Source organism: Sphaeramia orbicularis, chromosome 9 (assembly GCF_902148855.1).
Source record: "Sphaeramia orbicularis chromosome 9, fSphaOr1.1, whole genome shotgun sequence".
Taxonomy (NCBI): domain Eukaryota; kingdom Metazoa; phylum Chordata; class Actinopteri; order Kurtiformes; family Apogonidae; genus Sphaeramia; species Sphaeramia orbicularis.
This window is the reverse complement of record NC_043965.1, coordinates 29,665,238-29,678,706: the sequence shown is the minus strand read 5'-3', so window position 1 is coordinate 29,678,706 and position 13,469 is coordinate 29,665,238. Positions and strand designations below refer to the sequence as shown.

Sequence of the window (13,469 nt, the reverse complement as noted above, 5' to 3'; positions counted from 1 at the left end):
CTTATTTAGCCAGAGGTGGTTCACACATACTGGCTGACACCCTCCCTCTTTCTTTTTCCTCCCCTTTCTCTTTGCTCAATTCTGGGCTTTCTGTGCTGTCTTTTCATTTTTGGTCCCATCTCCTCCTTTTCCCATCTCCTTTTTTTTTCTCAGTGTATTTGAGCGAGGAAGGGAGAGTGGAGTTGCTGCGGCTGAACTGACTGAGCAGAAAATAGGCCTGATGCTGCTGGAGGTCTGCCACAAAGCAGGTGGCAGCGACTACCTGAGGCAGATCTATCACATCATCCAAGGCAATGAGGTAGGGAAACACTCCCTCTCCCCAGCAATTAGGTGGCTGCTGGCCTGAGGCTGCAGGCTGTTCAGGAGGGAGAAACAGAGGGATGAGGGCTGCTGCTAGTGCGCAGGCTGCTTTTCTGATCTTCTGTTTTTCAGGTGACCTCAAGGGTGCAAACCTACCGTGAGTTCCTGTGTTGTACGTTCACCACATGTAGAGAAGAGGGAGCCACATGGAGTTGTCATATTCAGTTTAGAGCTTATTCAGGAATAGCACAGTGGAAAAGAGCAGTGTTTTTTTTTCAACTTGGTAGTATTAGGTATTCACATCAGAAAAAAAGTTCAACAAATATAAAAAGTAGGGCTTTAAAAAGTTAACTTAAGCAAATTAAAATGTTATTTTCATGTCTGATGTAGAGTTAAATGTTTTTTTCTGAAGAAGGGTGGCCATACTCATATAAATAAGTACAAAGTATGTGTACAATATATAGAACAGACAATTGTCCCCTGATGATGCAAACATATTTGCTATATAATGAATAAGAAACACCTATCAACATAGGAAGTTTGTGGAAAATGTGTGTGGTATCTACACTAATCATCCTCACACAGAACCTGTAAAAAATTGTCTTAAGAAACAAGAGAAGCTACATGTGACTATTTTCACATGATTCTCCCATAAATTATAGACTTTCTGCTATGTGTTTATTCAGTAAGGAGTATTACAAACACATAGAATGACAGACATAAGCACTATTCCTGTGCTTTACTGCTATTGTTGGAATACATAAACAGCTATAACTCTGGATAGCAATTTGATAGGCTATACGGGATTCCCAAGCAACATCGCAGTTGCACTCCTGGCAGCTGAAGTATCTCCACTACCCAAGGTCGAGACAAGAACACACAGGTCGGGGACAGACCAGGCTAGTGGTGAAGTGGAGCAAGAGGAGGTTCGGAGGCCATGTCAAACTGACGGATGGGAATATAGCACATTCACACCAGGATGCCCATGTGCACTCACACACACACACACACAGACATATACACAGTTCTTATACTGCTCTGCTCTATAATGTATGTTTTGTAAGACACCTGTACCAACCAACCATGGCAAAGGTTACAAAAACAGAGTTAAAAGTGGACCAGTACTCTGAAAAATTATATAAAAAATCTAGTTAGTTTGGTTAGAGGTCTGAGGAAAACTCAAAGGTCCATAAAGCCTGTTGATTTTATTGTTGCAGGTGGAAGAGAAGTATTTTACCACTGGAATTGTTCTAAATGTTAAAATGCTGCATTCTGAATACCCTTAGGTATGCTCTCTTGTGGTTTGGTTTGAAAACAAATTAGTTCACCTAAGCATAACTTGGCCTATGATAGTTTTATTAAAAACATAACATTCTTACAATTAATTTATCTTTTCTATCCGATTCCATGCTGGATGCAGGAGCTGTTGATGTCGAAACTGAATGGAAGTGTCGACTCAGCTGACAATGCTCCTCCCTTGGTGACCTTTGGCCTTAGCTCTGAGATGCATAGGGATGTTTCTCGTTTCAATCCCCTCCACCAGTTTGACCACATTGGCAAGAAGAAGCTGGATCAGGTGAGTCAAGATAGGGAATATATTTAGGTTGGTATCACAGCTTGCTTGATAAATACATCTGTGAATAGATAGTGATTATTAGGGCTTCCCAATGTCTTTAAATTTATACTCTGGGGGTGCAGTAGTGATGTGGAAGGAGGTGTAATTTTAACTTTCCAAGACTAAGAGCATAATGTTGAAGGTTAGATGCTGTTCGAGTCTCTGGTGAACTAGATGCAGTGGCGCTCTCTGAAGTTAGTAGGTCTTTCTGGGGCTCTGCTTCCCTATTCTCCATAGGTCGCTGCCTTTTCCATGCAGAAGTTAAGGTGGCAGGAAGAAAAGAGCACTGAAAAGGTGAAAAGATGAGAGAAGTTTTCATTTTTATAAAAAAAAAAAAGAGTAATGTTAAAGGAGAGTGCAGTCTTAAAGTGCACTTCTGTGGGTGTTTGAACTGTATACCCTCTTACCCCAAACTTATTCCCAGGAGAGCCACCGTGATGTTCAGTTAATTGTTAGATGTTTTTTCTTCTCGGATAAAGGGACTACGACACAAGTAGTTTCAGTAAAATGTGAAAGCTGTCAGCTCTCCTCATCATTTTCCATCTTCTATCATGGGAAATACCACTAATATCAAAGAAAAAACAATAAACAAAGACTAGTATTTCCTCCAGCCATGCTTGTGTGTGTCTTGCTACTTTTTAAAATGGATTAGATGTATTTATACATTTTTGATCCCTTGTAATGTATCTGTGTTGCTGCTATTGTTTTTCAAGAGCAGACACGTTTTAATCCTAAGACTTGGCCTGTTTTCGGCTTATCACAGGAGGCTGCATAGCTTTGCATAGAAACACCCTATTAAGAGAATGATTAAAATGCCTTCTCCGCTTCAGGTGCCTGTGTTGTTTGTCAAATAAAATGGAGGGAGGAGGAAAAAAGTTACATCCATCAATCACCTATGAGGAAGGAGCAGAGAGGGGATGGATGGATGGAGGGAACGAGTAGAGTTCTCCTCCTTTTGTCAATAAAACTCAGCCTGGAGTTAAGAGTGACATTTTGGCAATCAAAGCAATCTGATTTTTATTTGCTTTCCCAAAGTGGTGCAAGTGGCAAGTGTGTGTATGTGTGTGTGTGTGTGGGTGTGCGTGTGTGTGTGTGTGTGTGTGTGTGTGTGTGTGTGTACGTGTGTGTGTGTGTGTGTAGGTGTGTGTGTGTGTGAGAAAAAGAGTGAGAGAGTAAGAGATGGAGAGGTACAAAAAGAGAGAGAGGGTAGTGGGGGGGCTGGCGGGGTGCCATAGAAGATGGAGAGAAAAAAAGCACAGCAGTCAGAAGAGTAACGACTCCCTCCCAAAATTGATTTATCTTTCTATAAATGATGGCTACATCCCCCCAAATGGATTTATAAATTAATTGCTGTCTTATTGGAATAAAAACCTTCTTGTGCGGACATGATTGATCGCCTCGTGTCAGTGGCCTGCGCTGGGGACCCCCCTCCTCCTTTGTTAGTGGGTCCCAGCTGGAGCGGTAATGCACTGATGGTATTAACCCTGATTAATAACTAACAATACGCTATCCTCATACATCAACAGAGTACCGTGGTCGAGTGGGCATGGGACTGGCCAAGGCTTCTGCCAGCCTATCAGGGCATGAGTCGGGTCACCTTCACAACTCTGCTAGCCAACAGGTAAAGCAGCGATTTCACTTGTTACATTAGTTATACAAATGGTTGTTGACAGCAGTGTTTGCACATGAAAATATGAGTGTATTCATGTTTATACTATGATCCCTAAAACTGACCTCCGCTCAGCATCTGTATATGCTGCATTAGTAGTGTCTTTACCTGTACAAGATAATGCATTTATTCAGGACAAGGTTTCTGTGGTTCCTTAAAAAGATGAATCAATCCAATAAATCTGAATTTTAGGTCTGAAAGGTACAGTATGCAAGACGGGCACATGCTTGTATATATGTTATATATATATATATTCCATATTTTTAAAAATGTCTTGAATACACTTATGACATGGATTACAACTGAACTACATTATGAAGTTTATGTTACTTGCATGAACTTCTGTTATACTGTTCAATGTATTTTTGGTTTTTAAAAAATTATTATTGATCGTAACATGACAAAAAAAAAAAAAAATCAACATGGGACCAATAACCTCTAATGCAAACTCAACAGCCTGGGGAGAACTTATCAGAGCGCACCAAGCTCATGGAATTATAGCTACCTTGAGGAGCGCTAAGTGATTCTGGTAATTTTACTTCCATCTAATATAAATTTTCTTTTTCAGTACGTAAAAGAGGTGTTAAATTACATTTATGATATATAGCCTATTTTTAGCCAGAAAAAACCAAGTCTGATCTTGCCTAGAAGGCAGCTTAGATATTGTTAACAATACACAGTATCAAGATAAAATGAGCAAAAAACCTTTACAGTTGCATTACAAAGAAATAAGTGCAGTATCCTGTTATATACAATAAAAGAAAATTCAAGGTTAATCAACAACAACTTCAGTGCAAATTTAGAGGCAGTCACATTGATCAACCATGTCATCATTCCTTAAAACAGACTTAAATTGCAAATAGACAAATAGTAAGTTCTGACAGTTTCAGGTCCTTCTACAAATCATTCCATGAAGAAAAGGCAGCAGAATCTGTTTTACCCAGTTCTATTCTGACCCTGTGAAGCACCATTTGAAGAATATTGTGAGAACGCAGAACACAATGGTCTTAAAATATCTTAAATGGAAGTTTTTGAAACCTGCAGAAACCCTGTGGGATTCCTGAGGCATGTTTCCCTGGAACACAAATTCCCTGTTGACCTTGTCGTAAGCTTTAGTCATTAGAGATCATATGGCATAGCTGGTCTTCACCACTGGAGCAAAATGCTGTTTTGTTCAAAAGACTACCTCTCTTGTGGCTGTTAGTACTCTACCATGTGTGGTGAGTTATGGATTCCTGCGTATGTCAGCATGGACAAAATGTTTGATTTTGATAATTGAGACAGGTCTGCTCCTCTGGTCTTATAAAGGCCCTACAGCCTTGAAACGGTGAATTACTTTGAGATGGAAAAAGAGTGGTTATCTCTGATCTTGACCACCTGATTGAGGAGTTTTTTTCCCAAGTCCGCCAGTCCTGCGCCCTCCTCCCCTCCTCTCCTGTTCTGCTTTGCAACAGGCATAAATATTTATGCAGGTATGTGACACATATTAGATGGCAATACTTCAGGCTGTTCCCTGTTCTCCATTCACAGCTGTCACGCTGCCAGCTATCAGGGAGCCATGGGGCTACTGCACCTTGTCTCCACGCCTACGCCCAATCCATTCTAAATCACCGCCATTGTAACACACACACACCTTTCTAACAAAGGGCAAGCTCTGCATCTGCCAAGGACACAGGTCTAATAAGGGTGAAGTACGCAGCTCGGTGCTCTACTCTGATGAGCTTTGTCGCCTTCTACCCCTCTCCACACACACATACACACACTCTATTCTTCCTCCCCTTATATGCTGCTTTGTTGCATGTTAAAACAGATACTGTCATTGCTTGACTGAGCTAAATTAGTGTTGGGGCATTCATGAATAAAGCTGAATGAAGAGAATATGAAATCAGATAGGAGGGAGAGAGTAGAAGAGGTTGGACTTACAGTTTGAGATTGTGAGTGACATGGTGAGAGAGCAGTCAATACTGACAGGGGACCAAAGAGTATGAAGAAGGCCAGAGAACGTGCAAGTAGGAGGGGTTAAAGATTTTATAATTCACCCTAATCTTACAGTATCAAAGTGTCTGAGATTCTGTCATTTGCCTCATTAGCCTCTCTTTGTTGGGCCAGAGGAACAGATTTCATGGAGGATTTGGAGAATGGCTTTAGTTCTGCCTGAGATGCTCACACAGAGCAAGAAGTTCGTTTCACGGCTGGCGACATGTAAGCCGTCAAAGTTTTCCTCAGATCCATCTTAGACTCAAAAATATCTCAAGCTATAGAGGGCCATTTACAGCATAAGCGCACTGATGTCGGATTCACTGATCCATTTGTTAGTGGAGATAAGGATAATGCTTTCTGCATAACTGCAGACTGAAGTGCCCAAGGCTGTTTTCACAGACTTCATAACAATTACCCTTTTTTTTAACTGCCACATCCTACTGGACAAACCACGGGATATAATCTTACACACTTGACAATATTAATAGTAATGACACTGTCTTGTATTGTACAAAAATACCTATTATCATGACCTTGTGATGTTCTGTAGTTTCTGTGTTATAAGTTTTAGTCTCCTTGAATGACTTCCCTCGGTTGCACGCAGCCAGTAATTTTTCGCTCCCTGGACTACGTGAGTTAGCAATGTGGCCCATTGGCCTCCTATATATTGTTACAGTGGCAGGACAGTTATTGTGCCCTGGGTTTATATCACATTCTAATGGAGCAAGGCTATGAGTTAAGGGTGGTAGGCTTTTACACCAGGGCTGTTAAATCACTGTTCAGATGACTTCATTAGGAGAGCAGGATGCATGCTGAGACACTTGCACACACATAAACACACACACACACACACACTTACGTACGCTTTCACCCTGCTACCTTGATAGTGTAGCATCGGGGCCAGACAGGAGGGAGAGTGGATTTATACAGGTGTGTGTGTCCTTCTTTGTCACCTGTCACTTGAGTTCCCTCAGCACGATGGCTCATCCATCATCTGCAGATTGAGCTTTTCAGCAGAAACCAGACTGATTAATACCATCCTAGGACCCCCAGGGTTGCCTGGCTGACTGGCTGACCTGGCCTCCTGGCAGGCTGGCTGTGTGAATAGATAGACTGACAACTTGCGGGGCAGCTAACTTTTTGGCGAGTTATTGGTGGGCTGGATGGTGCTCAGGATGTTGGAGGTGATAATTGGTGGTTGTGTTTAGTTGAAACAACCACTGTGGTGTTTTGTCCACCCTGTTGGTTTGATACCTTCCTTTGAGGAATGACAGATCCTGAAAGGTGGATGGATGATGGATGATGAATGAATGAAGTGGGAGAATAACTGGTTGAGTGGTCTTTTGTTAACAAAAACAAAGCACGAAAAAACCCTGAACATTTGAGGCTTTTGAGACTTAACCTACTTAATTAGTCCTTTATACAATCTACATTTCTACACAGCTTTCTGTAGGCTTTTAATTTATATATACATCAACTTACTGTTTTTCCTTCAGGTTTCCTGTTTTCTTTCCACAACACAAAGATGTTGTACATGTAATGAATAAAATATGTATTATACAGAATTACTGCATTACACACACTATTCAAGAATCAAGGTTCAGTGGAAGTTTTGAATATGACTACGGTATACGTAAGCGTTATATCAACTTTCCACATGTGCATTCACTCAGTTTCTTTATCTCGTGTCTCTGGCAATCTAACAGCAAAATTTCTTTTTTGTTACGTAGGTTAACTATATACTTAACATTTCACCTTGAGGAAATGGCACGCCAAGAGTTCATTTTAATTGTTATCTACAGATTGAAATGGGTCCACATTACCGTATATTTTGACTTCAAAATGAGCTGCCCTTTGTTGCAGAGGTGTGGAGTCAAAGTACTAAGTGAATCAACTGATACTGAATAGTTTCTCTTCAACTAGTGATCTATGAATGGTTAGCTCATCCGCTTTGTCCTAGATCACCCTTTGAAATCCTCTCCTCTGTTGTGAACACTTGTAACTCTGCCACAGCATACTTTTGTATGAAACAGTCAAAAGCAGCACAACCTTTTTGTAGGTCTGAATTAATGGTAGCAATACTGCCCCTTCACTTTCTTACATATAACTCTGATTGTGTGACAAGGCCTTTATGAACTGTAGTCCTTTGTGCCATTTTTCTTTTCTATCCAAGACAAATAAAACAAATCTTTGAAAATAAAAGTATGGAGGATTACCAAAGACTAAATATTTTTACTGAAATCTGCCAAGGTGACTTTTTGAGCTGCTGTGTTTGTGTGTTTATGTCATAGAAGGTCATTTGACCTGGTTGATAAGGTGTTGCCAAGTATGAGAGATGAAGCTTTGTGTGTCACAGGGCGGCTCCTCCACTCCATCATAAGGACCTGATATCATCCAAGGACATCCACACTAACATCTACAACACAGGTCCAGTCTTCTGCATACTGTGTCTTGACGCATTAGGGAAAGACACAAAAGTGCTATTTATAGGGTGATAATATGTTAAAATGTAAGTATGTTGTGAGATAGATAGATAGATAGATAGATAGATAGATAGATAGATAGATAGATAGATAGATAGATAGATAGATAGATAGATAGATAGATAGATAGATAGATAGATAGATAGATAGATAGATAGATAGATAGATAGATAGATAGATAGATAGGGCTGGGCAAGTTAATGCGTTATTACCGCGTTGAGGCATTCATTAAATAACGCCAACAATTTTTTTTTTTAATCTCACGTTAATACCATTTTATTCTAAATCATATTATTCTGCCCCTGCTTGTGTGCATGTAGCTCGGCAGATAGACAACAGGTTTCCCAAGAAAAGCCAGACGCTGAAAACTTCTCTCCAAATCTTACACTTGAGACTCACTGTAAAACTGCAACATACATACAAAATATGTCTCAGTTATGTTCATTGCCTTAGTACATTTATATGGCATTATACATTTAAATGAATGGGAAAAAGATTGCTAGCTCAATGCTAACTTGAATGGGAAAATCCATAGACACGCTAACGATTAGCATTTACAGATTAATTTAAGATTTACAGCGTCTTTTTATCGAGAGGTTCACGTCAGAGATATTTTACACTATTCACTCTTACAACAACTGAACATAACATATTCACAGGCAAACGTTTTTTGGGCCATACAAACAGGGTGAAAGAAACGTGTCTGTTAGTTCTTTCTTATGCCCGAACTGACTACGGTAACACCACAAGGACAAAACATACATTAGTGCAGCTTATTCTGACCACTAGAGGACCCCCTTTGCTTGCTTTGAACAACTGAACATCACATATTATTTTGAAAGTCCGTTGCTCTCGCTCTGTGAATACATGTAGGTAAACCATGGGTCACAGTAAGAGGGGGATGTTGATCAGGGTTGGTTTGCCACTTGGCGTCATCATGTGTTTCAACCAATGACAGCATTTGGGGTGGGCTTAAGACTCCTGTCATTCACTCACAACCGGAAATAAACTGGTGGGGACATAAACATGGAGAAAAGTACCGGTCTTTTACATGGACATTTTCATTTTAAATGTCTTCAGATGGTGGTGTTGATAAGGCCAAAGTTGTTTGTAAGCACTGCAATGTGGAATTATTTTTTAGCACCTGAGTACTTCAAGTCTGAAATATCACTTAAAGGTGCCGTTGATGCTGGCAACACCCCACCCCCCCACATATGACTATGCAATTAATCGTGATTAATCACAGAAATCCACGCAATTAATTGTGATTAAGAATTTCAGTTGTTGCCCAGCACTTATATATATATGTTAGGCCTGTAATGGTACACGTACCGAACCAAACCGTTTTGGTACGCACCTGTTCGGTTCGGTACACAGCTGTACCGAAACGGCACAGAATGTTGAGAAAAAGAAAAAGGAACGAAAGATGTTGTTCGATGCAGAACTTTAAATCCGCACAAGTTTTACACTGACATATGGAACTAGTGCACAACAACCCGAAATATGAAATAGCAGCTGATATAAGGTTAAAAAAAAAACAACAAATATGATGTGAACCTGGAAGGAAGAGACGGAAGACCCTCCACCATCATTACAGTCCCGTTTGGAATCACATCAGGTCCTGGTGAAAGACAATAACGAGGAAAGAGAAGATAAGACGAACGCTGTTTGGCCCCTATGAACTACGGTAGTTGTAAAACACACTAGCTCTGTCTGTCTGTTTGTCTGTCTGTCTGTCCCTCTCTCACACACATACACACACGCATGCTGTATAACATGTAAAGTATGTAAAGTTTCACTTTCGTTTCACACCAGCGTTAGTTACGATAGTTATGGAGCGCATCCCCCCTCGACTCCGACAACTACTCCCCCCCCCCCCCCCCCCCCCATGTTTCTGATGAATAGCCCCTGCGCACACACACACACACACACACATGCAATTACAAAAGGTGGCCTAAACAGTTTGTTCACTATCCTGAAATAAGTAATTTGGTTAATTTTGTTGTCAATGTAGCTCCTCAGTTTGTTAAAAGAGAATATGAGTTTGTCCTCTTGTTAATATTGCACTTCATGTGGATTTTTTTAAATTTTTTTTTTTTTATGCAGAATGTGAACTGACAGAACTGTGATTAGATTTTTGCTGTTTGTTCAAAACTACCTTTCAGGGAAAAGTGCAATACTAATGTTTAAAATACATTTAGTAATATTTTATTTATTTTATTTTCTATTTGATTTATAGCAGCAGAATTATATTATTCCTGTTTTTCTATATTCTGTTGTCTCCAAAAATTTGGGGAAAAATGTTCAAAAATCATAAATGCATTAAAGACATTTTGAGGGGTTTTCTTTCTTCCCATACCAAACCAAAAAAACCGAACCGTGGCTTTCAAAACCGAAAACGTACCAAACCGAAAATTTTGTGTACCGTTACAGGCCTAATATAAATATATATATATATATATATATATATATATATATATATATATATATATATATATATATATATATATATATATTCCACATTGCACATAGTAAGTAAAAGTAGAAACATTAGCCGATCGATTTAGTAATTTAATATGGTGAGCTACACTGTAACTACTGAACACTAAAGCATTTCCCCTGCATTGTCTCATTGTTCCTGTTACCCCCCAGGTCCATAACAATAGCAGTTTGTGGAAAAATGCCAGTCTGTGGCATTCTCTTGCTTGAGCGACTCCTTAAATTGCGGCGATAGACGCTTGTGCTTTCAGGAAGTGGGCAAACGCCATCTGTTCCTGGGCGCTGCCATATGGCGGGCCTTTTTCTCAGGGAATAAAATAAAAACAAATATGTCAGAATGTTCGTCTTCCTCCATGGACGCTGATCAACCTGGGGAGAAGCTGGATCTCAGTGTGTCTGGATTAATGGTCTTACTTTACGCTTCAGGGAATGAGAGAGAGGGTGTGCTTTTAGTCTGTGTGTTTTTTTGTGTGTGAGTACATGTGCATGTCTGTGTGAGGGAATGCACACACTAATGCACATTTATGTACCTGGAAGTATTTCTAGAATCATTTATCTGACTTAAAGGGCGATGTTGTCGTACCATTTTGAGCAGTTGGTTGCCCTAGTCTTGAAAGCATTAAACAACACAGGAGAAGAGCTTCAAGGTTAGCCAGAGTGACATTTCATGGCTGCCGCTGCCAAAAAAAAAAAAAAAAAAACAAGAACCGCTCTCAAGCCATCATCAGGCTCTCCATCTTGCAAGGCCAGAAATTCAAAAGACTTGTCACTTTTGAAAATCAAGAGAGTGTGATGTGTCATTGAGGAAGGGCTTCTTTCTTCTCTTGTCGATCCCCCTGTGTGTGTCCCCTCTACTGACTGACAGCTAGGGATGGGAGTTTGTGTTGGTGGAGACAGAATACATCTTTTGTCTCCATAGATATACAAGGTTTGTTTTGTCTTCGCTAGCCCTGGACAGCACTGACACATTGAGGTTTTCATTAGCCGTAAGCAGGTGGCGGGGAGAGGGACGAGCTTGTGCGCAGAAGTCTGGGTTTTTTTTGTCTGCCTGTGTACACATCTGCACTGCACCAACTAGTATATTGTATGCATATCATGGAGGGTGTACATGTGTCTGCCTGCATGCGTGTGAATGTTCACTCTTATATTTCAGTGTGTGTGATATTTGGAGGTTTGCTCCAAAGGCGAATAAATCAGTGATGCCTGGGATAAGGCCGTGGCCCCTTCTCAAACTGCACAGACAAGCTGAGAGGCTCATTAATCAAACGGCCAGTCACAGATGTGATGGCTTCCACACAAACCGCCAGCAGACTGTGAAAGTCACATCCAACAGAGTCAACTGTCAGCCAGGCAGGCAGGCTGCACTTTTCCTCTCTCACCCACCCTCCCTCTTTCCTCTCTGTTGTATTTATCTCTCAGTCTCCCCTTACCTCCTCTCACCTCCAGCATGATGCCTCGGTGAGATACATCTGAAATATTTGTCTTGTCCCTCTAAAAACGAGCTGGAGGGTCGAGGAAAATCTATCTTCACAGATAGATTTGGTCACGGTCAAACCATTCTACAGACATGAGACATCAGTCATTATGGTGTGTGTAGTATTCTCTGTGTTTACAACAGACTACAGTGTTTTACAGTAGAAGTCAGAGCTCTTCAAAGTCTGAGTAGATTATTCTGATGGTGTCATTAAGGTTCCCTGACACCTGTAATTGAAAATGAACAGTGCACATAGAGATAAAATATGCTTTCCTTCTATATGTAAATGCAGTCATACAAAATGGGCGTAACTGTATTAATTAACATCATATTTTAATAATTTCAGTGTTGCAGTTTGCACTCTGAACAGGGTTGAAAAATAGTTACAAGTTGTATGCTTACAATAACAGTGCTGCCCGTTGACAGAACTTTGCTGATTGCACAGACCATGCTATTTATTTGGTTTATGTGGTCATCACTTATGTGTCAGGAACTATGCAGTATATCACTGTTTTTAAAATTTCCTTTTATAAACATTGTAATTTCACATAATTTCATAACAACAACTTTCGATTGTTCCAACTTTCAGCCCTGGATGGATAAACACTTGGAGAGACTGTGTTACACCAGAGCTACATGAAAAAGCCTCTTAATCTACTGCAAAGCCCTCCAAGAATTCAGAATGGAAAAGAGACAAGACAATGCCAACCATTCCTGTATAAAAATGGCAGGTCCCTAGGCTCTACAAATACACAGGGGCATGCGATGGTAAAAATATAAAAAACATTGCGTAATCACCTGAAGTAAGGGTTCATGTTGCTGCAAGACTAAATTAAGCAAGAGCTGTCGGTCATATCCAGTGCAACTTAATTGATTTCTGTGTTTATAGCAAATGCTAGAATTACTCTGAACAAAATTATTGACTGTCATTGTGAGGCCTGTAGAAATGTATGAAATATTATGTAAAAATGCAATACAATGATGAACACAAAACCGCTGCACTGATAGTAGTGTCACAGCACACTGGTCTCTGAAAGATTTTCCAAACTTGTCACACTTGTTACCTTCAGGTACTTCGTCACCACCCTGACTTTATAAAGTTTTGTTTAGACATTCTGCTATGTCCACTGGGGATTTGTTTTTGTACGATTTCTCAACAAAATTATTTCCATATTTTGTTCTTGGAACCAGTTTTGTCACCCAGTTAAGATGGACTGGGACTCAGTTCAAGACATGGTGGACTGTTTGATGCTGTTGCCATGTTTCCTGCTGATCTACTAAGTTGACTTTTTAGCTGACTGCAGCAGCCCATTGTCAAGAGCCAGAATGTGACCGTCTGTTCCAGTCCATCATTGTATTCTTCTTCTTTTTTTTTTTTCTTTTTTTTTGCAACTATGCTTACTCCATGTGCTTCCTTTATTTCAGACCCAGAAGTTAAGCTTTCAGCTA

General features: G+C 40.2%; 1 protein-coding gene across 3 annotated transcripts in view; it reads left to right on the top strand.

Annotated features, from left to right (window-relative positions):
- The window catches only part of kiaa0825 (KIAA0825 ortholog), a 117,843-nt gene that overhangs the window by 42,627 nt on the left and 61,747 nt on the right, over positions 1–13,469 (top strand). For 2 of the 3 annotated variants that reach the window (XM_030144033.1, XM_030144036.1), the window contains exons 20-22: positions 154–298; positions 1,721–1,876; positions 3,442–3,536. In XM_030144033.1, coding sequence (XP_029999893.1) covers positions 154–298; positions 1,721–1,876; positions 3,442–3,536 — 396 coding nt within the window. Of the gene's footprint in view, positions 1–153; positions 299–1,720; positions 1,877–3,441; positions 3,537–5,114; positions 5,262–13,469 lie in introns of those variants that run through there. The other variant, XM_030144035.1, reaches the window with a different exon arrangement.